This window comes from Rhinopithecus roxellana, chromosome 17 (assembly GCF_007565055.1).
Source record: "Rhinopithecus roxellana isolate Shanxi Qingling chromosome 17, ASM756505v1, whole genome shotgun sequence".
NCBI classification, from domain to species: Eukaryota; Metazoa; Chordata; class Mammalia; order Primates; family Cercopithecidae; genus Rhinopithecus; species Rhinopithecus roxellana.
Window position 1 is genome coordinate 28,435,893 of NC_044565.1, and position 23,623 is coordinate 28,459,515.

The window sequence follows — 23,623 nt, forward strand, 5'->3', positions numbered from 1 at the left end:
GGGTGGAAGTGGGAGGGGATCAGCCCTTGGAACAAAGAGGAAAGATTAGGGAAGATACAATTGCTGGCTCAGCTGTTTTAGACTGGGTTCAACTAGCCCTGTGACTCATTGTCTAAACAGTGGTGACTGGTGACAATGTGGGTAAATAGAGAAGGATGACACACTTCATTTTTAACCACCTGGCTGTCTTATTTCAACCATCGCATAAATTTAGGATGTTTTGTGGACAAGTAACTTATTAGGAAGTATTTTAGGATTCTAAAGGATATTAGACTTCTACCTATATGGAGTTTATAATCGCTTTGAAATAAAATGAATCTAATACTTTTCTAGTATGAATTCTGTATTAAGCATTTTTCTTTCTGTTATGTGTCATGTCACGTAATCCTTAAACATCTTTAGAATAGGCATCCTCATCATAATCATCATCATCGTGGATAAAGTAGCTGAGACTGAAAGAGGTTTAAGATGTGCCCAAGTTCACATAGCTTCAAATTTTTCCCCCTTGCAAAGTTTGTATTCCCTTAAGGAAGCTATCATAGTAGAACTGTAAGAATCTGACATTAACTCTGGTGTGAAGATCTGTCTTATTACGAAGCTTACATTCATGCCCACCCCATCCACCCACACTACACTGTGGTATTTCCCATCTCCTTCCATACTGGAGGGTCTCCTGGACTTGATTTACCTTTACCAGGCCGCTCTGTTTCACTCTGAGCAGTGGAAGTTTGACTTTGGGGAGCAGAGAGAGCGCTCAACTTCCTGTCCTGAAAGCAGGGTCATAGCTTTTGACTTCTCTCCAGCTTAAGATACAGGCTTTCAATTTAGGGGTATGATATACCAGAACTTGATCCAAGGCCATCCAGCTTAATTGCTAGCTATGGTCTTGGAAAGCAAATCATCTTTCTGGACAGCATTGACCAATTCTCTATCACTACTCTTTTTCATTTGTCTTCCTAAAAAAGAATGTAAATTTGAGCCCTGACAAAGTATCAAGAATTCAGGGGCAAGCAACAGACACTTTAGTCTCAGAGTGCTACACAAATACTTTCTGGTGAAGTCAACTATGACCACACGTTATGGGAAGGAAGAAAAGGTGTGCTGATTATTTTGTTGAAAACTATTCTTGGAGAGAAATGACTTTCTAATTTATCATGTGTAAAATATGGTATCAGTTCAGCTTTTTTTTTTTTTTTCCCTTTGGAGTTTCTCTAAAACAAAAGTTGCCTCTAGAAAAAACTGAGGGTAAAAAGGGAAGAATGTTCCCTAAGCTCCTCTTCTGGCTGTGCACAGTTGAAACCCTGGGGGATGGGAGATTCTCTTGCCATGTGTACCACCCTCAATTAGTCCCATGAGGGAAGACAGGATATGGCAACCTAAATTATAAGGCATCCACTGGGGAGAGGATGTCTGGCCATTCCTTCCCTGCCACTGGGCTCTATATGTGAGCACGTTTCTATGAACAGATGACAAGAACCACAGGGATTCTTGGGACTGGCACCAAAAAGGGGTCAGGAAGGCAGGTCAGAGAAGGTCAAGTTTCTACAACCAATACAGTTATCTGAATAATTAGATCAAAACTGTCAGGTATCCAATAGCTTGCTGCTGACCTAAAATTCCAGGATGATTCTTTTAACTTTCTGCCTTGCAAGTGAAAACTGTTTATATTTTCCCTTCACCATCACAATATAAACAGAAAAGTGCCCAGCACCCTGCGATACTCCGATGCACCTGTGAATGGATCTTTTCCAAGAAATTAAGTTAACTGATAATTATTATTTGGATCATATTACCATGTAGACACATCAAGATGAATTTGGTTTCAATTAACTATGAGGCTCCAACTATAAGGCTCCCATTTATCAATTGACCTGACCCTTCCTAAATGTCTGCATCCTCTTTCTAGTCAGAGAAACCTGCACAACACAAGTGTCTTATTTTAACATCACACCCTCTTCCTGAGGCATCTTTTTCTTTCCTGCTATTCCCAGGATAGATGATGGCACATTCTGCACATCGTTTGAAAGAATGCAAGTCCTGCTCATTTCCGTTTCATCCTTTCCCTGCTTTTTATTACTTAGTGTTTCCTATGTGCCACACTGTTGTAAGCACCCTATGAATATTAACTCATTTAATTAATTGTAGTAATTTGTATTAATTTGATCTTCATTATTTTGTAAGTGGACATCAGGTTTTCCAGCGCTATTTGTTGAAAAGGGTATTCTTTATATATTGAATTGTTCTGACACACTTGTCAGAAATCAATTGATCACAAGGGAAAAGGATTTCTGGACTATTCATCATGTTCTGTTGTTCTGTATGTCTATTCTTATGCCAGCATCTCATTATTTTGATTACTCTAGTTTTGTAATAAGTTTTGAATTTGAGAAGTATCAGTTTTCCAAATTTGATCTTCTTTTAGTAAGATTTGTTGGGCATATTCCTTATGAATTTCAGGACCAGCTTGTTAGTTTCTGAAAAAGGAAAAAAGACACAATTTTGGTAGAGATTGTGTTGAATCTATAGTTCTTTTTATTATTATTATACTTCAAGTTCTGGGGTACATGTGCAGAACGTGCAGGCTTGTTACATAGGTATACACGTGCCATGGTGGTTTGCTGCACCCTTCAACTCGTCTCCTACATTAGGTATTTCTCCTGTTATCCCTCTCCTAGCTCCCAACCCCGTGACAGGCCCTCGTGTGATGTTCCCCTCCCTATGTCCGTGTGTTCTCATTGTTCAACTCCCACTTATGAATGAGAACATGCAGTGTTTGGTTTTCTGTTCTTGTGAAAGTTTGCTGAGAATGATGGTTTCCAGCTTCATCCATGTCCCTCCAAAGGACATGAACTCATCCTTTTATATGGCTACATAGTATTCCATGGGGTATACATGCCACATTTTCTTTGTCCAGTATATTATTGATGGACATTTGAGTTGGTTCCAAGTCTTTGCTATTGTGAATAATGCCACAATAAACATATGTGTGCATGTGTCTTTATAGTAGAATGATTTTTAATCCTTTGGGTGTATACCCAGTAATGGCATTACAGGGTCAAATGGTATTTCTAGTTATAGATCCTTGAGGAGACACCACACTGTCTTCCATGATGGTTGAACTAATTTACACTCCCACCAATAGGGTAAAAGCATTCCTATTTCTCCACATCTTCTCCAGCATCTGTTGTTTCCTGACTTTTTCATGATTGCCATTCTAACTGGCATTAGATGGTATCTTGTTGTGGTTTTGGTTTGCATTTCTTTAATTACCAGTGATGATGAGCATTTTTCTTATGCCTGTTGGCTGCATAAATGTCTTCTTTTGAGAAGTGTTTGTTCATATCTTTGGCCCACTTTTTGATGGGGTCATTTGTTTTTTTCTTGTAAATTTAAGTTTTTTGTAGATAGTTCATTTTTGAGACAGTTGACTACATAACAATATTAAGTCTTATGTAGGAACAGAGATATCTTTCCATTTATTTAGATCTTCTTTACGTTCAACAATTTTTTTTAGAGTACAAGTGTGACACTTTTTTGATAAACTTATTCCTAAACATTGTATTTTTTGATGTGATTATAAATGGCATTGTTTTCTTAATTCTGTTTTGTTTTATTCATTGTCACTATAAAACACAATTTGCTTTTGCATATTGATCTCATATCCTACAAGCTTGTTGAACTCATTTATTATATCTAATATTTTTTAGTCAATTATTCAGGATATTCTATTTAAATATTTTAGAATAATCTATTTAAAAGATCATACAAATGGAAATAGTTTTATTTTTTTCTTCCAATCTGAATGCCTTTTATTTCTTTTCATTGTCTAAATGCCCTGACTGAAAGCAGCTCTAGTAGAATACTGAATGGAAGCGGCAAGAGTGTATCTCCTTGTCTTGTTCCTGTTCTTTCAGGGAAATGTATTTAGTCTTTCCCCATTAAGTATGATGTTGGCTGTGCATTATCACGTTGAAGAAGTTCCCTTCCATTCCTGACCTGTGGAATGTTTTTAAAATAAAAGGTTGTTGATTTTGTCAAATGCTTTTCTCAGTCTGTTGAAATGGTCATGTGGTTTTGCCTTAATTCTACTGATATGCATGTTACATGAAATAATTTTTAAATATTAAACCAACCTTGCCTTCCTGAGATAAATCCCACTTTGTATACATAAGTTTGAATTCTTATGTCTTCTTGATAGATTGACACTTTTGTTTTTCTTAAATGTCTCTCTTTAGCTCTAGTAACATTTATTATTTTAAACTCTATTTTGTCAGTGTAAAGCCACTCAAGCTCTCTTAGCATACTGTTTGTGTGATATATCTTTTCCCCCTTTTTTTTTTTACTTTCAACCTACTGGTATCTTTGAAACTAAATTTTTTTTCTGCCTAAAACCCAGGTATTTTAGATGATATCTTGTAGCAATTCTTGATGCTGCTTTCTCTCCCTCCCTCAACTCCAGGGCTTTTTGTTGCTTAATTGTTTGCTGTTTGTTTAGTGACTTGGCTGGACTATATCAGCAAAGTCTATTTCCCTGTGCAGCTTTTTATATTGCTCCTCAGCCAGTGAAGCCTGGGGCATGGTTATAATACCCCTAAGCCCTTTCTCCCTTCTCCCAGAATAACAATGGTTTTAGCAGGCTTCTCTGACTTTCTTTCAGTGATCTGTTAAGCTTCTAGCTGGTCTGTTGTATCTATTGATATCACCCTCAACTGTTAGCCTCCAGTAACCGCTGGTTGATATTGTATTCAACAATGCCTTGGGCCTATTGTATTCAACAATGCCTTGGGTCTTAAATTACTCCACAGTATGATCCATTTAAAGTCAGGCCCCTTTGCAGGGTAATCTTTGAGAGCAGTCTTTGAGACATGTTATAACCTCAGGAGAGCTCTTTTCATCCATCTCTTTTTCTGGTTCTTCTGTTAAACTTCCAGTTGTTCTACTCTTTAACTTACTGCAATCATGGGGCTACTAGTTTTACTTCCTTGCTCACAACCTAAATCTTCATTGTTTTTGACAGTGCCCTTAGGCTTGAACGTCTCTATATTTTGTTCCAACTAAAGTTAATCTACTTGGAGTTAGCTATAGAGTTCTCTGTTCTATAGCCTGTCTCCTGTCCTTGGCAGAACCTCTGTTCCACTACTCTGGAGATGGGGACAGAGACAGAGACAGTAACCTACTTTCTTGAAGTGATACCCTGGTGTGTCAGTGGGATGCTGGACTGGGGCAGTAGCCACTAGTCATCTTGGTTTATTTCCCCTGTTGTGAAAACTCAGCCTTATGAACAAGTTGAGAGTTAATCAGGGTCCAGTATTCCTAGTTTGCTGTTTCTGGGGTAGATTCAGTTACACTTGCCTGCAATAGAGTCTGTTCAACATATTGCTGGGATTGGAGTAGGGCAGTTTGGTTACATATGCTGAAAACCTGACTTTTCTGGGTAGAAACTGTAGTCCTAAACTGGGATCTGGGATGAGAGGCAGCCCCATTCTCTTGGCTATGTTCATCCAGAATAGAGTTTTTCTCACATTGAGTTGAGGGGTGGGTAGAGAAAACAGGCCATGACTTCAGATCTTTCTAATATTCAGAAGATTTGTTTCAATTTCCGTCTGTTCTTAGGACAATTTCCAGAGACTATGTGGTTGTTTTTGATTTTTAATGATCTCACCAGTTATAGTTGTTTCACTAGGAAGAGAGTCTATGGTGCTTTTCATGCTGTCATTCTGGAACAGCTTCCCCCTTCTTCCCCCTTTCCCCTCACTTTTGCTGCCCTTGGTTTGCACCTCTCATGGAAGCTTTGTCTTACATACACTTTCTGGGGAACTTATATTAAGAAAGCATTTTAGAAAGAATGTTCAGACATCTGTATGAAAGTACTGCATGAGTGGAAGTGATGCCAATGGTTGATGAAGTGGGCTGCTACCCCTTAACCTGGACTACAAGTTAGTAGACTGTTGCACAGTTCAAGTTGTTCTCCTACCATCCTCCCAAGATTGACCTTCTTACTCTGAGAGGGACTGGACTATCAGCCATCAGGTGATCATAAGGCTAAACGGGTTGCCATATACTCACAAAATTTGGAATTTTAGAGCAGGAAATGGTTACGAGGTATGGACAGCATCTCTATTTTATAGATGAGAAAACTAAGGCTCAAACAGGTAATTTTCCAAAGCCAATAAGATAATTAATATCTGAGTAAATAAGGCTTTTGATTCTTAGTTTTGGTTTTTCCACAAGGCACTATGCGAGACTTGCTCATTTCTTTTTAGAAAAAAAAAAAAAGAACAATAAAATGCAAATAAAAATAAAACACCTATTATAAAGCAGCTTTCTATGAAAGGATATTCATATATTCTTTGAGAAAAAATTATTGACTCCATATGGGTACCCTTCTTGTAGTCCACCTGACAGTCTCATTGCAGTGACTGAATCTAATCTATTTTGGAGTCAAACTGAAGGAAAAGGAAAAAATATTCATATGTGAACTTTTAATTCTATTGCCTCACTATGAATTTGCATCTAGGTGTTAGCCCTTCTCAACCATTCCTTTCTCAGTTTCCCAGTGATGTTTGCTGAGTGTGTGTGTGTGTGTGTGTATGTGTGTGTGTTGGGTGGGGGGAAATTCCCTGCACTCACTAATATGAACTAAGAAAAAAACAAAACACATGTAAAAGAGATGTTGAGGTAGTATATGGATGATGTATTATTCTCATTTTTCACTGAGTATCAGTAATTGTTGCAAAAGTGTTGTGTGTTATCCTAAAAGAATAAGAAATGTAATTTAAAATAAAAACTAACATTTAAGTGCCAATGATATGCCAAATTCTTTACTTGCTTTATCTCATTTAATGTTCCAGCTACTCAATGAGACAGATATTTTCCTCCCCATTTCAGATAAAGAATTTCTAAAAGGTAATTAACTTCAAGGTCACATGGCCACAAGTAGAAGAGTGAGAAGTAGGCTCATAAAAATTATCTCAAAATTCTTTCATCAACACTCTATGATTCTGCTTCTTTTCAACAACAACAAATGCTTTTTAAATGGAAAATCTGGATGTGCCATGGAGTTTTACAAATCCAGGTATTTAGGTGTATTTATGGAACTTGTTCTTTGGCTTCCTGTTTTTTTTTTTTTTTAAATCATAGTGTAAAGTTCATAGAGATCTGGAACTTCATTCCTTCTATGAATGACTGCTCATGGAGTCTGGTAACACGCAAAAGTTTCAGTGTTTGCTACCATCCTTGTTGTTACCACCTCCTTCTTATCCTCCTCCTTCCTCATGTATAGAGACAATATAAGACAGTTTGCCAGACAGTTCTGGTTTGTGCCTATAGCTTTGCATAATTATCATTATTATTATTAATTCCCCAAAGTGTCCTGGTTTAGATACTTTCATGGTCACCTTAAGGATCATCACTGAACGTGTGAAGGGTGTTGTATTGCAGATGCCCACTAGGTGTCAGCAGTGTGACCTCCCGAGAACACGCAGAGAAAGGATTTCATTACAAAAGTCAAATCAGAGCAAATAATTAAGTGTAGTTCAAGAGCTACCTGCAGCCTTGGCCATTCAAAACAAAGGACAGGGGGAGGAGAGAAGGAACAGGTGCAGATCAGATAGCTCCTTCTTGGGATCTGATAGAGAAGGAAGGTTTCCTTTCCTCATTAGAAGGACTCCAATGATCCGTGGAATGACCACTACAGTATCCTTTGAAATTTTCACCCACAAGACAAAGCCAGTATGCAGTGAAATGAGGAAATGCCTTTAAGTGAAGAGATTTTTATTTCTTTCATAAATTGCTCAAGCCATGATTGGATGGAGGTCCTCCAGGTAACTCCATGGACTTCAACAAGTCTGTTGAATAACTGCGTTTGAGTTGGAAGCTGAGTTGCCTGAACACAAACGATTTAAAGAAGATTAGAAAGCGTCTACATGCAGAGCTCAATAACACACTCGGAATCTTCTTGGGAGGAACCAAAGACTGTACCTATATTACTTTTGACCCAGGTGGATGCAGTCACTCTCTAGAAGCCTCCCCGACTTCAGATGTGTGGCACACATCCACCCAGGGACGTAGGTAGGAGAAGCCCACAAGAATGGCTCTGCAGATGTTCGTGACTTTCAGTCCTTGGAATTGTTTGCTACTGCTAGTGGCTCTTGAGTGTTCTGAAGCATCTTCTGATTTGAATGAATCTGCAAATTCCACTGCTCAATATGCACCTAACGCTTGGTTTGCTGCTGCCAGCTCAGAGCCAGATGAAAGGATATCTGTTTTTGAGCTGGATTATGACTATGTGCAAATTCCTTATGAGGTCACTCTCTGGATACTTCTAGCATCCCTTGCAAAAATAGGTAAGTCCTTAAACACCTGGTTTGGTGAGTTTTCTTTTTTGCATAAGATAGTGAATGTGAAAATGCCTTATAGATAACGGGCTAAGAGGATTTTAACTGTTACTGCTATTACATTAAAAATTCTCTTCCCTTCAGTCAAGGGAAAGTCATAACTGCATTTTACTAAGCTGTTTAATACTTTGAGATTGTGCTTTGAAATTTGAGAGCATACTTCTGTGTACTGGGCTGTGTTGGTTTCTTCTCATTTCAGGGTGACAACCATGTGACATTGTTGACACGCAAAACTCTCAAATTGTATGCTTTAAAAATATAGAGAATAAAGCACGTAGACCTGGGCATGATGCAAGGTGGAAATTTCAAATTTCAGGCACCACATAATGTTTCCTCTGTAAAATGTTCTTGGCTGTGTAATTGTGGGCTTCATCAATGACCCCATTGTTTATTCTTTAAAAGTAGCATGTGCTTCTTGCAAATTGACAGAAAGCAAAAAAAAAAAAAAAAAAAAAAAAAAAAAAAAAAAAAAAAAAAAGCCATAGGCAACTAGTATCACTCAGTGATGGGATGTCGGGGCATATAAGATTATATCTGTCAGCAAAATATCAGTTTACACCTAAGCCAAGCGGGGCCAGTGAGGGACCTCTAGCTTCCTTTGTGAAATAAAGTGAATCCAAGTTAATAGATTAAATTCCAATCAAGGGATCTTTGTGTCAAAAACCAAAGAGGTGGTTATTCTCTGTGACTATTTAATCCCTAACTGCACCCCCTTGTCTCTTTAAAACCAACTTATTCTAAAGTGTAAAATTAATATAATTATCTCAAATGCTAAGCACAATATCTCCTTTGCCTCAGCTATAAACTTTATGTTATTTGAGTATGTAGATTGCCTTATTGAGATAGAATCAATGAAGCATTTTAATTCTCATTTATGTATATGTGTATATTTTCTTTAGGATGGATGTGAAATGTGGGTTGAGCTTTGAGATCTGGCAGTGACCTTCTGTGGGCTCTGGCTATTCACCTAGCTGTCTCTCCATGGGTGTTGGGGACACTGGTATAGGTGTCCCCTTTAGACTCTCCTTTATAGTTGTTATTCATTTTGAGCGAGTAAAGTGTGAAGATTAAATAGGACTTGTTAGTTTGAAGAAGTCTTGTGCAATTTGCTTAGTAATTAAGTTACACAAAGGGTCTCACTATATTTTTAAGAGGTATTTAAGTAAAAATGACTTTCTAAATGGATAACATTCTCAGTTCAGAGCAGTCTAACATCTTTCGTGAAATCATATGGACACTGATTGTGTTCAAGGTGATCTTACTTGGCACTTGAGTTTTCCTTTTAAAACAATATGCTGGAGATTCTGTGTTTCCTGCTCCCACTCCACAACCTGTCTTCCTCTTCACAGAAATGGCTCAAGTCGATCTGAGTACCAGGAACGACTAGCAACTAGCTAGTCGTCCTGTCACTGGCTAGCTAGTTGCTCTATCAATAAACACATAAATGCAGAAAGGGTGCATTTTGTCTTGGTTTTATATTTGTGTAAAACCTAGCTTGTTTTGTAGAGGCATGGTATACATCCATATTCGTTCTGTCTAGGAGTGAAGAGCACTGCGAAAATGCGATTATTCATAGAACTGTTGGTTTAAATGTTCTTGATTTTCATGATGTAATTTCACATACTTTAGAAAAAAGAGTAGGATATCAGAACACACTTATTCAAGTACAATTTCATATTTACCAGTCTTCAAGAATTTAGATTATTTTTGTATTCCATATGGACATGAGGACTGAGGAGATAAAAAGGCCATATTTATTGAATATATACTATGTGCCAAGTACTGGGCTGGTAGTTTTATGTATAAGGACTTATTTTCTAGGACCAAAATAATAATTATGATGATGATTTATAATTTTAACACTTAAGAAATTCATATGGGTTTTTAAATATTATATTATTAAACATGAATCAGAATAAAATAAATAATCATTATTATGATTCATTCTTTTATTCCTTATTCTACCAAGATATATTTTCTGAGCACCCATGAAATATGTGGAAATGACCATGGTCCCTGACCTCAAGGGACTTTGTCTAATGGGGAAGATAGTTTAACTTAGTACTTACTGCCCGTAGATACTCTGACAGAAAAACATCAAAACTCTCCCCCAATCCTTTTTAAAACACCAAACTATGCACTTATAAAACAAAGATAATGTAGAACGAAGATAATACAAAGCCACCTCAGACTTTGTGGTTTATCTTCTACTTCAGTTCCACGTCTTAGAACGTCATAGACGAATGTTCCTTGAATCTTTGGGAAGAACAGAATTTTAGGGCCTTCTTTGACTTTCAGACAGATTTTGTGTTTGTGTCCATTTAAGCTCTAAGGACTAAAACTGTGAATTTTAAGTGATTGACTCTATTGTCCATCACGAAAGGGAGAAGTTTTAAAATGTGAAAGGCATGTAGCATATCTCTTTACAGGGCCCTACTTATGGACGTGTGGCCTCTTCCTGCTACAACTGTGTAGAGAGCAACTTGGCTTAAAGCAGGTGAATGTTGGATCCATTTCAGGAAACTGGATTCCTGGAAGCAAGGCCAAACTGGGGAGCCACAAGGCCTGAGAAAATCATGCTATGGGCTCTTCCACCTCCTTTATATATTAAAAAAGTTAAGTTTGGTTAAAATAAGCACTAACTGAAGAAGAAGGAGAAGGAAAAGGGTAAGGAGAAAGAGAAGGAGGAGGAGATGGATAAGTAGGAGGAGGAGGTCAAAAGAAGGAGAAGGAGGTAGAGAGTAAGAAGGAGTGGCAGGAGCTAGACAAAGAGAAGATGAAGAAGGAGAAGGAGAAATAGGAGGAGAAGAAGAAAGAAGTAAAATAAAGAGGAGGAAGAGGAAATGGAGAAATAGGAGGAGAAGAAGAAAGAAGTAAAATAAAGAGGAGGAAAAGGAAATGGAGAAATAAGCAGTAATTAGAAGACGATGAGTTCAGTGCACCAGAAGAGGTGCTTACCCCAACCCTGAAGCCAAATGAAAGTGGGGATGGTATTCCTTGGTGATAATCACACCCTGTCGTGTCAACTTGCTTACTTATAGTTAATGGAGAAGTTCAAAGCCATGGTCAGGGAAGCTCATATCATCTTTGGATGGCTGAATCTAACAATTCCCAAGGAGACATTTGCTGGCTCACTGTGGCCTATGGCTGGAAGTCCACCGCCTTCCTTAGGTTTGAATTCAAGGTTTTCCATTATTTGTCTCAAAATCATCTTCCAAGTTCTATTCTGACACTTTTCCCAGTTCAAAGGTTGCTCCAGCCGAGTGGATCCCCTTAATGAATGTCAAAGATATCTGGCTAGGCCATTTCTTCCTCTCTTCTTTCACTCTTGATGCTTTCCCCAACTAAAATCTCTCCCATTCTGTTACCCAATCCTCATCATTCTCCAACAACCTGTTCAATCTCTTCTCGTGAAAAAGCTTCTCTGATAAACGTTTAACTGTTTATTCCTTCATTTATATATTTACAGTTGCTTTCAGCAAATAGGCCAGCTGTTGTGGACAAGATACTGTGCTAAGCATTGGGGAGATATGACGATGTAAATCATTCTGCTTGAGTCTGGGGGGTTTCCACATTAGTAGGAGACATGAATCATGCACAAAAAAATAGTAGACAGGGATTATTGTTATTAGACAGAGTCAGATAAAATGCTTTATTAGTAGTAATTCAGAGGAACATATGAACTTAGGAAGACGCTAGGGAAAGCTAAGCCTCAAAGGATGAGCAGGACTTAAAGGGATCAAGGAAAAGGACAACCCAAGCAGTGACATTAGAATGAGAAGACAAGAAAGAGGCCTGCAGAATGACAAGGCCTTTGACTGGCTGAATGCAGGCTACGTAAAGATAGTGCAGAGTGTGTGGGAGACGGACTTGGAGAGAGCCGCGTGATGATCTGCTGAGCTCTGATCTCTCACCATGTTTGTTGATATGTTCAATATGCCCTTCATTATATACTTACACGTCATCTTCTTAGTTGCTCATGTCTTGTTTCTAAAACTTTATCAATCGTGGGAATTGCAGTTGTCTACCTCTCTGGTCTTCCACCTGGTGGTACTTAACTGTAGTCTTTGCACAGTGAGGCTCAACTAATACCCTTGATTTACAATCCAGGAGATGCTTTGTGTGCCTTCAGAATCCTAGGTGGGAATTGAGACAATCAGAGACCCATGGTGCAGAAAAATCATCTGACAGTAGAGTGTGGAATGACCTGGGGGGTCAAGGGTAAGATTGGAGGTCAAGAAGACAATGCAATCATTAAGATGAGAAATGGGAAGATCCTAAATAAAGGCAGCAGCCAAGGAAATGGAGAGGAGGGGATAATTTTAGGGGAGCGAATGAGAGTCATGACATAAGAAATAAATACAGAGCTGATTGATGAAGAGTCACTCATGAGAATGCGACCTGATTTCCCTCTTCAGTGGCTGACCAGATAGCAATGTCCTTGGTTAAACACAGGAGACAAAATAAAGGACTTTTAATTTTTGTCTATGTGTTTGGTGAAGAGGGGAATGAGGTCAGGTAAGTTTGAAAGAAGCTCAGGTTTCGGTGACTATAATAGATTCAGCATGAGCTTGAAACCTGGGCTTGCATGAGTGCAAAAGTTTCACCCTCGTTTCTCCTTTTCCCTCACGCACCCTCGCAGATCCCTGTAAGATGGGAAAGCAGAAAGGAGGATGGGGGAGGGGCAGCTGGCTGAGAATGATTCTGTGACCTGCACTGAGCTGGGCGTGTTACCTACTGATCTTATTGACGACCCTCATGACACTACCATTTCCTGCTACAGATGGGATGCTGAGGCTGAGATGCCAGCCAGTTTGCCCACGGTCCTGTCTGCTTGACTTTAAAAGACCTCAGGTACACCCAGACCGTTTCGTTTGCAAACACCTAACTGTGCTCTCCGCTCTTCCGCAGGCTTCCACCTCTACCGCAGGCTGCCGGGCCTCATGCCAGAGAGCTGCCTCCTTATCCTGGTGGGGGCGCTAGTGGGCGCCATCATCTTCGGCACCGACCACAAATCGCCTCCGGTCATGGACTCCAGCATCTACTTCCTGTATCTCCTGCCACCCATCGTGCTGGAGGGCGGCTACTTCATGCCCACCCGGCCCTTCTTTGAGAACATCGGCTCCATCCTGTGGTGGGCAGTACTGGGGGCCCTGATCAACGCCTTGGGCATTGGCCTCTCCCTCTACTTCATCTGCCAGGTGAAGGCCTTTGGCCTGGGCGACGTCAACCTGCTGCAGAACCTGCTGTTCGGCAGCCTGATCTCCGCCGTGGACCCCGTGGCCGTGCTGGCTGTGTTTGAGGAGGCGCGTGTGAACGAGCAGCTCTACATGATGATCTTTGGGGAGGCCCTGCTCAATGACGGCATTACTGTGGTGAGATGTCATGTGCCCGCCCCCGCTTCCGGGGAAGATGAGGGTTTGGGGTGGGGCTGAGGACCGGAGGCTATGGAGAGGGCTCCAGCGTGGCTCAGCGCTGCAGGACAGGGATGAGCTTCTGCCCACGCGGTGTGGTCCGAGTTCTGGTGAATTTCCTTAGGATCTGCACTGCCTACATAACGGCTCACTCACATTGCTTGTCATTCACAAGCCAGCCAGTTTCTTTAAAGAGTGGGAAAGGAGAAAGAACGTGTCATTCTTGAGTTAAATGTAGTTTTTCACTTAGCAAACAGAAACTGTCGCTAATGGCCCTTTTGGGGTTTCACGGCAGCTAAAGCAGAAGCTGATGTTTTTATTTTCTGTCCACCATCAGACCTCACTCTCATTCCCTTTATATGCGTTTTTGTTTTGTTTTTTAACATACCGCATTAGAGATAAGGGTCAGGGAAGAGATGACGACAGATTCGTGAAAATGTGTTAGTTTTTGTATCACTCAGTTGCAGGACTTGTATGGAAAAACGTGAATGAGGCGTTTTTGTTTATGAGTCTTTCTGGTGGGAAACTGAGAAGGACGTACAGGCTTGAGCAACACCTAGCATTAAGGCTCGGGATGTCTGCAGGCTGGGGGTGCTGGAATATTCAGAAGTAGCCAGTCCCGTTGCTCAATTTCATTAATTACTACAAACCTGCAGCAGTTGTTAGACAAGAAGACTTTTATACATACTTTTATATACATTTCTTATTTTTAAATTTCTATCACAGCACGTGATACTAGAATACATTTTCACTATAAGAAACAGTACAAAACTATATAGCATGAAACACAAAAGCTTCTGCTTGCCCTCACCTCCTCCTGTATGCAAGAGGCAACTACTTTTATCAAGGCCTTTTCCCTCCTGTCTTTGTTACGTGCATATATAACATTTTTGCAAATCTTTTATCATTTATGTGTATGTGATCTGTATTCTTTAATATAAAGTGGGTGGATTTTATGTATTGCTTAGATATAACAAGTCTTTCCATGTCTTGTTTTTTTTTCTTTTGTTTGAGACGGAGTTTCACTCTTGTTGCCCAGGCTGGAGTGCGATGATGCAATCTTGGCTCACCGCAACCGTGTCTGGCCCTTTTTCTATGTCTTTTCAGCTATTGCATAGTATTTCATAGATTAAGTTACCGTAACTTATCTAACAGTTTTCTGATGAATGGGTCATTCAGGTTGTTTCCAAAGTTTCATTCTTACAAGCAATGTTGAAATGCATATTGAATATTATTTTTTCTGCATGCCTCTCTCTTTGCATTTGTATTTTTATATGATATTTTCTTAGAAGTGAAATTTCCAGCTTAAACAGTATGTATATTTAACAATTTAAAATGTGCTGCTGTTTTAATCAGCTCCTATCTGCCTCTTTGGTAAATGAGAGATTCTCACTCTAAGGTTATAGATTGCCAAACACATGACACCCAACATTGGGCAGATGAGACTGACAGCAGTTTATCAGTCACCTATACTCACCGCCAAGGGGAGGAGGATGCCACATGCCCCGCAGGGCCACACAGAGGCTGCACTTGGGAACAGAATGAACAACCAGGAGCTGTGGGAGGCAGGTTTTGTAGTAACAAGAGGGTGAGGTGCTCCCTGGTTCTCAGAGGAGGAGGTGATTGAGTTGTTGGAATAATTTTGCAGGTTGGCAGGGACCTGAAACCTGAGGAAAAAGCAGGAGCTGTGCCTGGTACCCTTGATAAGGAGGGTGGTTTGGCTGGGGCACCTTATCCAGAGATTGGAGTGAGGAGGGAAACTTGTAGATAGACCAGCTGAGGTTTTCACAGTTTTGCCAAATATTGAGGCAGTACATAATATCAAACCTTAATTTCAGGCCCTAGACCACAGCTGTCAAGTTTTTCCAGAAAGCCTTTATCAGTTTATACTTCCTTAGACAGTGTATTGCATCCATATTTTCTTATATCTTTGACAAGGGACATTGTTTCCTTAATGTTTTCTAATGTCATGAGCAAAAAGCATTTCTCATGTTTGTTTTAATTTCCATGATAATATTAAGCAAATTTTCAGCAACTGCAAATCATGACTTTGTCACATGCTGTACATTGAAAGCTCATGTCCTTTCAGGGTTGGCAAACTTATAAAAATACAGGACACCAAGTTAAATTTAAATTTCAGATAAACAATGAATACTTTTTTTTAGTAAAAGTATGTCATATCCCAATTTTTATATGCAAATGTTGCATCTTGCCCATTTTTCTTTGGGACCACTTGCTTAAAAAAAGATTTATAGGAATTCATTAAATTATCTTACCTTTAAACTTTTGAATGTCCCATAAAGACCAAATATTTTCTTCCATTCTATCATTTACACTTTTTAGATTATAGTATCTTTTACCAGTATAGAAGTTTTAAACTTTTATATAGTGAAACCTACTAATGCACCCTTTTTTGATCCTGGGTTTCATATTTTGCTTCCAGAGATTGTGTCTAACCAAAAGACATGCATACATTCTGTTTTTAATTTTTTTTCCCCATTTACAATTTACTAATTCACCTGGCAAGCAAGATCTTTTTTGTAAAAACTTTATGCAAAAATAGTACAGAGAGAAAAGTCCCCTTTGAGAAATAATCTGAGCTATACCCACGGATTTCCAAAGCAAAGGAGGCCCATACCTGAAGCCAGATGTCAAATCATGTTTTCATAATGAGAATCCCTAATGGCTGAGGCAAGGCACTAGAATCATCAGCCTGGTGTATTCTACCCTTGTGGGCAAGCTTCACAAAAAGCCACATTGTCAGGAAGCTGCCAGGGGAACCTGGGCTCCAGACTGCCATGCGATTCAGAGATTTCATTTTTCAGAGTCTGGTCCTCAGGCCATATATCTCAACATCACACTGGTAGGACGGATGAGTCTTCAGATGTCCAGTCCCACTTCACACCCTCTGACCCAGACTGTCTGGGAGTTGAGCCTAGAAACCTGTGTTATTAAAACCTCAGATGACGGCTGAAGTTTTAGAACTATGGATTTATTGCCTTTAGGTTGAGAGAAGCTGATATATGTTGCTATAAAATGATGGTATGCCTAGAACAAGGACCACATCCATCTCTCCAGACCACACTGAATTAGTCTCTGAGATCCCCTTTCCCCAACCCACTCCTTCTATAAATACGGTCATACTTTCAGTTGTGTTACAAATGAGTAAATGTCCTTGTCTGGGAATCCATTCCATCTCTTAATGTAGCCCCTCTGATCCATGATGTGTCCATTTCCTAGTTCATCTCCCAGAGATAACCTTATTTCACTCAGATCCAAGCTTTGTGGGGGTTATACTCTCACCCACACTACTGACAATGTCCTGGAGGGTGTAAATCTGTGACAAGAACACGGCCACCCCTTGGAAGTCCATTCTGAGGCAATTATTCAACCTCTCCTTCATGAATTATTACAGAAGTCAAGATACTACTGGATAAACGCCATCTCTTTAATTTTCACAGCACATTCTTTATTCATCAAAAACTCTGATATAATCTACAAAAGTTCTTGCCAAGGAAGAGTCTTTATCAATTACCAAGGAAAGCATTTGATTCCTGCCTCGAGCTTGAGAATCTGACTTCCTCTTGAGTTGTCTCTAGATTTCACATGGAGAGCCAACCCCGGCTTGGTTTCTGGTTGGGGTTTCTTTGTTAGCAACATTTGTTTGACTTCCCCAAAGCTTAATTGCTTTGGGGGAGACATTTTTAAGAACAATCATTTCAGGATAAAATTATAATTTTCAAGCCACCGGAGTATCTGCTGAGGACACTGTTGTGACCTCTGCTGGGCAGAGCTGCTATTGCGTTGGCTCCGTGGGATTGTCCACACGTCAATCTTGGGCCACTCTGTGGTCGCCCACAGCACAGTGAGTATTAAGTGTGCACTGGCACTGCTGGGTCCCTAAGTGAAACCAGAGAAGCCCCAGGGCCATATTTAGAGCGCAGCTGAAAAGGAACGGGTACTTGCTGCCGTCCAGTTGTATTTTGAGCTAAGGGCCTTGACCTCACCCTTTCATTGAGGAAGGAGCCTTCTTGGGGGCAGCAGTCCCAAGCATGCCTTTTCAGGCAAGGAGGCTGAGTCATCCAGAAGGTGGCCTATGATTGTGGGTTACATGCAACAACGCTGCAAATCTTCATCCATGAAAGAGCTGCCTTCCAACAGCCGAAATATTGATGAATCTGATTCTCCAGATCTCTTGCCCCACTTATTTCTCCATCTTGCTGAATATTTTAGGTTATGACACTAATCACCAGAACACACACACGCTTAATGATGGGGCAAAAGGAGGGAGACAAAACCCAGATAGCTTTAGTGTCCTCACCCTCCACTGTACCCAAATGGTTACAATGTGAGGAGATGGATACAAGAATTAGCTTGACCTTAGTAACTATCTCATCATGTACAGCATATATATATACACACACACATATATGAACATATATTATATATAAACATATTAATATATATATATTAATATGGTGTACAGCTTGGATATTTACAATTTTTTATTTTTAAGAAAATAATGTTTCTAAAATTGCATAAACAATATCCCTAGTTAAAATCTCATGGCCAAAATCACAGCAGGAAGACAGGTGCGGCTACTATGTCACTTTTGCATTTATTAGTGTTTTGTTAAATCCTTTGCTTTTACTAAGAGGCGTGACCAAGTGCCCTTACTTCATGAATGAAGAGAATAAAGCAAAGGAGTTTAAAATGAACTGCACAAAGACACACCGCCTGAACAATGGCAGAGCAGACACAGGTGTGCACAGCTCTGCCTCATCCCAAACTTTTCCTTTTGTCCTTACCTTTTGAATTTTCCACTCATGGAACTGGGAGGGACAAGAGATAACCTACGTGCTACCGATGAGGAGACTGGGCTCAAGTCCAGTGAGTGAAGCCAGTGTTCTTTCTGCACAACAGTGTGGCTTGAGGCAACATTCTGATCCTATTGTCCCTCCTCTTGCTGTAAAATTGGGATAATGACATTCTTCAGCTCATAGGATCACTGGAAAATTTGTACTCCACTCTTAGCAGAGTGAATGCCCAGTCTGGAGTAAACACTCAATGAATGCTGGCCATGACTTTGTATTGAAGCAGCTCCCAGACACTGTTTAGTGTTCGGCTCATTCTGAACAAGCAGCTGATTTTAAATATGGCACCACCTCACAGGTGGCAGGGCGGATTGTTCTTAGATTTATATTCTGCCCTGGTTTACTTGGATCAACTTACTGGATAAGCAACAAAGTGAGGCCACCAAGCTTTCTATCATCCCCAGCTCCCCCCAGCTCCTTGTCTCCTCTACTGCATCAGAGAGGTCAAAGACCCAGATGCACCAGGGCTGAGGCTGGAACCCAACAGCCTGGCTCCAGGGTGTCTCTGCTCTTGACTGCCACCTGGTACTTCCCCTTTTCCCCATCCCTCTCTCCCCTCTTACTCTTTCTTCTTCCTCTGGTGACACTTTACTGGCTCTGGATGCCATTCTCCAGGAGGATAGTGGGAGGGGAAGCGGAGCTAAATGTTCTGAGCACTGGGCCAGTCACCTTGATGGGTGCTTCATGCCGTATTCCTTATTTAAGCCTCACGGCGCCTTAATGATAGTACGTAGTGGTTAAGGACAGAGACCCCCTGGACCCAGGCTGTCTAGGTCCACATCTCTGTACTGGCCCTTCTCGGTCCTTCAGGCCTCTTGAGTGACTTAGCAGATCACCGTGTGCCTAAGTTTCTTCACTGTTATTTTAGTTATAAAGACACAGATTCTCATAGAAGTCATTTATCTATTCATTGACTAGAGTTTATTCTATGAAGCTCAGTATCCCAGAGACAGAGTGAAAAGTCATACTCACTGCTTTGCCCAGCCGGCAATTCCCTTTGGCTGAGGCTATCAGTGGCAAGAGCTTCTATCAGAGACCACACTGACCTTTCATTCAGTTTGCAATTTTCCCTCTATTTATTATGGATTCTTGCTGCTAGCTTAGATCCTATATCTTAGATCCTATATCTGATCCCTCATGCCAGAATTCCTTTGCCCTCTTCTCTTCTCATCTGTCTGTCCCTGCAGCAACATAACTTTGCTGACTTGTTGTCTGTTGGCTCTCTCGATTTCTCTCCATGGTGTTCCCTCCTGCAATCACAGGACTCGGCATCTAGAATGGAGCATTGCAGAGGGCGCTAAGTCAAGGGCACTAGTGAAAGAATGGATGCTGCAGGAAGAGTGAATAATGAATGAGGCAGCAAGAAGTGAGGACTAGGAGAGGAGTGCAGGGGCCGCGTTGGCCCTGGGGCTGGCCTGCTGCCCAGGTCTCTGTTTCCAGTGACTGAAGCTCCCTTTCCTCAAGCCCCCAAGAGGGAGCAAACTGGGGTGATTTTCCTCAAATTAACTGTCACAGCCAAACTTCAGAGTTGCTTCCTGAGCCTAAATGCTAAAGGTGGGATAAAATTAGGGGCAGGCATGGGCAGATGGAAAAGTCCCAGGGTCCTGTCTCTCCTTACCCACACCTTGTCATGCACGTGTCCTGCACCCCACTGTCCTGGACACAGGGCACATGAGGGTGAACCACGTATCCAGCCTATTCATTTGAGAGCAAATTTTCCTTCATGATTCTTTCTGCCTTATATTTTCGTGCCTCAAAAGGGGTCCTTACTCTATTACTTACTATTCAAGAAGCAGTAAAGCATAGCTAAGAGCATGAATGGGAAGCCATATGCTTCATTGCAGGTCCTGCCTCCACTCCTTGCAAGCTGAGTGACATCAGGTGAATAACTTACCCTCTCTGGGCCTCAGTTTCCTTTCTGTAATATGGAGATAGGGTTGAGGGAGGGTTAAAATGAATTGATACACGTAAAGCATTTAAAATAACACCTGGCACAGAGTCAGTCCCCCGCATTTGGTGTTATTTATGCAAGCCCACCTGCATGAGTACGTCTGAGCCACAGAGCTCTCCTGACACCCTAAAGATGCCACATCGTCGTGTCTGTCCATCTGAACTTTGCAGTCTCAGCTTTTCCTAGAGAAGAGTTATATGTACACTTGAGCAGAATCTTGAGGGGAGAGTAGGCATCTTTTCCTTGTCCTCTTTATATTTCCTTTCATTTTATTCTGATTCCAAGGATGGGAGCCGAGAGGAGATAGCTTTACTAGGAGACACTTTCCTCTGGCCAAGAATGTAGGGAGCACACTGTATATGGGGCACATGGGCCTACAAAGTTGCCTGATCTTGAGCAAGAGATGCAATCCTTTTGTGCCTCAGTTTCCACATATGTAAGATGGGAATGATTTATCTGACTTCAAAGGGTGACTGAGGAGGCTGTGAAATGAGACTCTGGAGGCCTGGCGCAGGGCAGGTGATACACAAATGTCCCCTTGCCCTTCCTGTGTGCCAGAGATGGGTCCACGTAAAGGCGACCATCTGCTGGGTGTCTGTCAGGCATAGAAACGGAGATTATACCTAAACTTCAGGCAGAAAGGGCCATGCAGCCTGATTGGTTGGCTTCGGGTGCCTGGGGAGTGAACTCCACAGCCCTGCAAAGTCTCAGCAAGTGCCTTAGCTGTGAGGCTCTCCCCTGGGGCTGCTTCTGACCTTCTGTTGGGGAGGGCAGGAGTCTGGTGCCCACCCAGCCCAGACATGGGTCCCAAAGGATTCAGGCATTTGCCTTCAGACATGAGCTTTCAGTCAAAATATTTGGAGTTTTCACGGTGAACTTCTCAGCCCACAGCTGGGGTGTGTGTGTGTGTGTGTGTGTGTGTGTGTGTGTGTGTGTGTGTGAGACAGGCAGAGGGAGAAAGACAGACCGAGAGAGAGAGAGAGAAAGACAGACCGAGGGGGGGGGGGGGGAGAGAGAGAGAGAGAGAGAGAGAGATGCAGCAACCACCTTAGCTTGTGATAAAGACCTTGGATTGGGCTGGGGAGACAGGAGGAGCTGGGAGAAGTGAGGAACGGATCAGTAGATCAGTGCAGATCCCAGTAAATGAAGGAGAGTGTTGCAGGGGGTGGAGGTTCACCAAATCTGACTCCAAACCTTCCACAACAGGCAACCCCTTTACTTCCTGCACTTCGGGCGTCCAAGCCGCAGCCTCGCCCTTTAAGGAGCAGCCTGAAGGGTGTGGGATAATCTTTGGGAGGCATGTTACAGCACCACCACAGGGCTGGAGGGGCACTTTATTATTTCATTGCAACACCTCCTATTTGATTAATCAAACACTTGTTTGGTTCGTTTTCTTCTGGCTAAATAAACAGAATGGTTGAAGTTTGAATTGTACAAATTGGCTTTCAACTAGACTACACTGTGAGCTACCGAGGAGTGATTAGAACTCACTTTAGGTCACAGCACAGGAAAAAAGAACAAATCCTCTCTGGTTATCGAGTTGTCTTTTCTCTGTCAGGAGGTGGGGTTGAGCAGCTATGGAAATGGATTTAGAGGAGAAACAGGGAGGAAAGCAATGTCTCTTGAGATTTTTAGGGAGTAATTAGAAAGAGCACAGAAAAGCGTATAGGAGAAGTTCTCTCTCTCCAGCCTTGCTGAGTGCCCGGGATGCAAAAGCAAACAAGCCTCATCCCCTGCCTTTGAGGAGCCACAGCTATGAACACATGACTTATTTCTTTTCGTTTGTAAATCATTCCTTTTAACCATGGACCTGCTTGTTTTGTGTTTTGTTAGAACTCTTTCTAGCCACAGATAATTCCTAGGAGGTTGCATAATACATTAACAGAAATTCCTGACTTGAGAGAAAAGCTTAGGGCTTCAAGCACAGCCTGGGGACTTTCCTAGTCCCGTGGTTTTCAACAGCTGTCCCACCCCCAACAATACCCGTTCACGCATCCTTAAGGGTCTGTGGGTGTGTTGGGCTGCAGTAGGAAAAAAACATGCCCGCTGTCATGTGAAAAGCCCCATGAGTTGGCCGTTTGGGAGGTGCTGACTGGCAAATAATTTCCTTATAGCTTCCTCAGTGGTTGCATAAATGGATGACATCCAGCAGAACCTGTTGCACAGGCCTGGATGGGAGCACTGGATCCAGGCGATGGGTGAGGGAGGAAGCCATTGACCCTGCCTGCAGGCTGGGGTAATCCATGCTTTCCTCCTTACCCCCCAGGACCAGCTTTGGTTGTTAGTAATAGGCTAATACCACCGAGAGAGCTGAGAGACCATGAAATCTCATTTCTTTATGTTAACAATGAAGTTCAGTCATATCTGGTGGAACCAGAGGTCCCCTGAGTTCTAATCCTCCATCCATCCATCCATCCATCCATCCATCCATCCATCCATCCAAAAATATTACTGAGCTACTACTTAGTGTCAGACACTGCTTGTTCCACTATGCCAGAGCAATCTCCTTCTCAGAAAAAGCAAATTACAGAGATAGTCTTCAGTGAGTTTAAATCTATCAGTTACAACTGATGCTTGCTTTTATGGTTAAAACAGTTTTGAGGTTAAGTGGCTTTTAAATTACCTTTTGTATCATGCAGGTGAACTGACAGTAGATGGTGAAAGATAGTCCTAAAGTCGTTTGCTCCAAATTGATGAGGAGAGTGAAGGAGGAGAGGGATTTGCATAGACTGAGGGGTGGTAGGCTCAGGTGGGTTCTTGGATGGCGGATGGCACCATGAGGAACAGGTGTTGGTGGAGGTGGATGATAGTATTAGGTTGGTTTTTAATTGTTGAGTTTTAGAAACCTACAGGCAATTGAAAGAAATTGTTCAGTAGTTTCAGAAATGAAAATCTAGAGCCTGGGCCAGAGATCAAACAAGATGCATATTTGGAAGTCATTGGCAAGTAGGCGATAATTGCAGCTACGAACCATGGCAATCCTCCATC

General features: G+C 41.4%; 1 protein-coding gene across 1 annotated transcript in view; it reads left to right on the plus strand.

Moving 5' to 3' along the window:
- The first annotated feature begins 7,560 nt into the window (after nt 1–7,560).
- Nucleotides 7,561–23,623, plus strand: part of SLC9A4 (solute carrier family 9 member A4) — a 60,128-nt gene continuing 44,065 nt past the window's right edge. The window contains exons 1-2 of the mRNA XM_010356561.2: nt 7,561–8,345; nt 13,308–13,771. Of these exons, the coding sequence (XP_010354863.1) occupies nt 8,090–8,345; nt 13,308–13,771 (720 nt within the window). The 5' untranslated portion in view covers nt 7,561–8,089. The remainder of the gene's footprint in view (nt 8,346–13,307; nt 13,772–23,623) is intronic.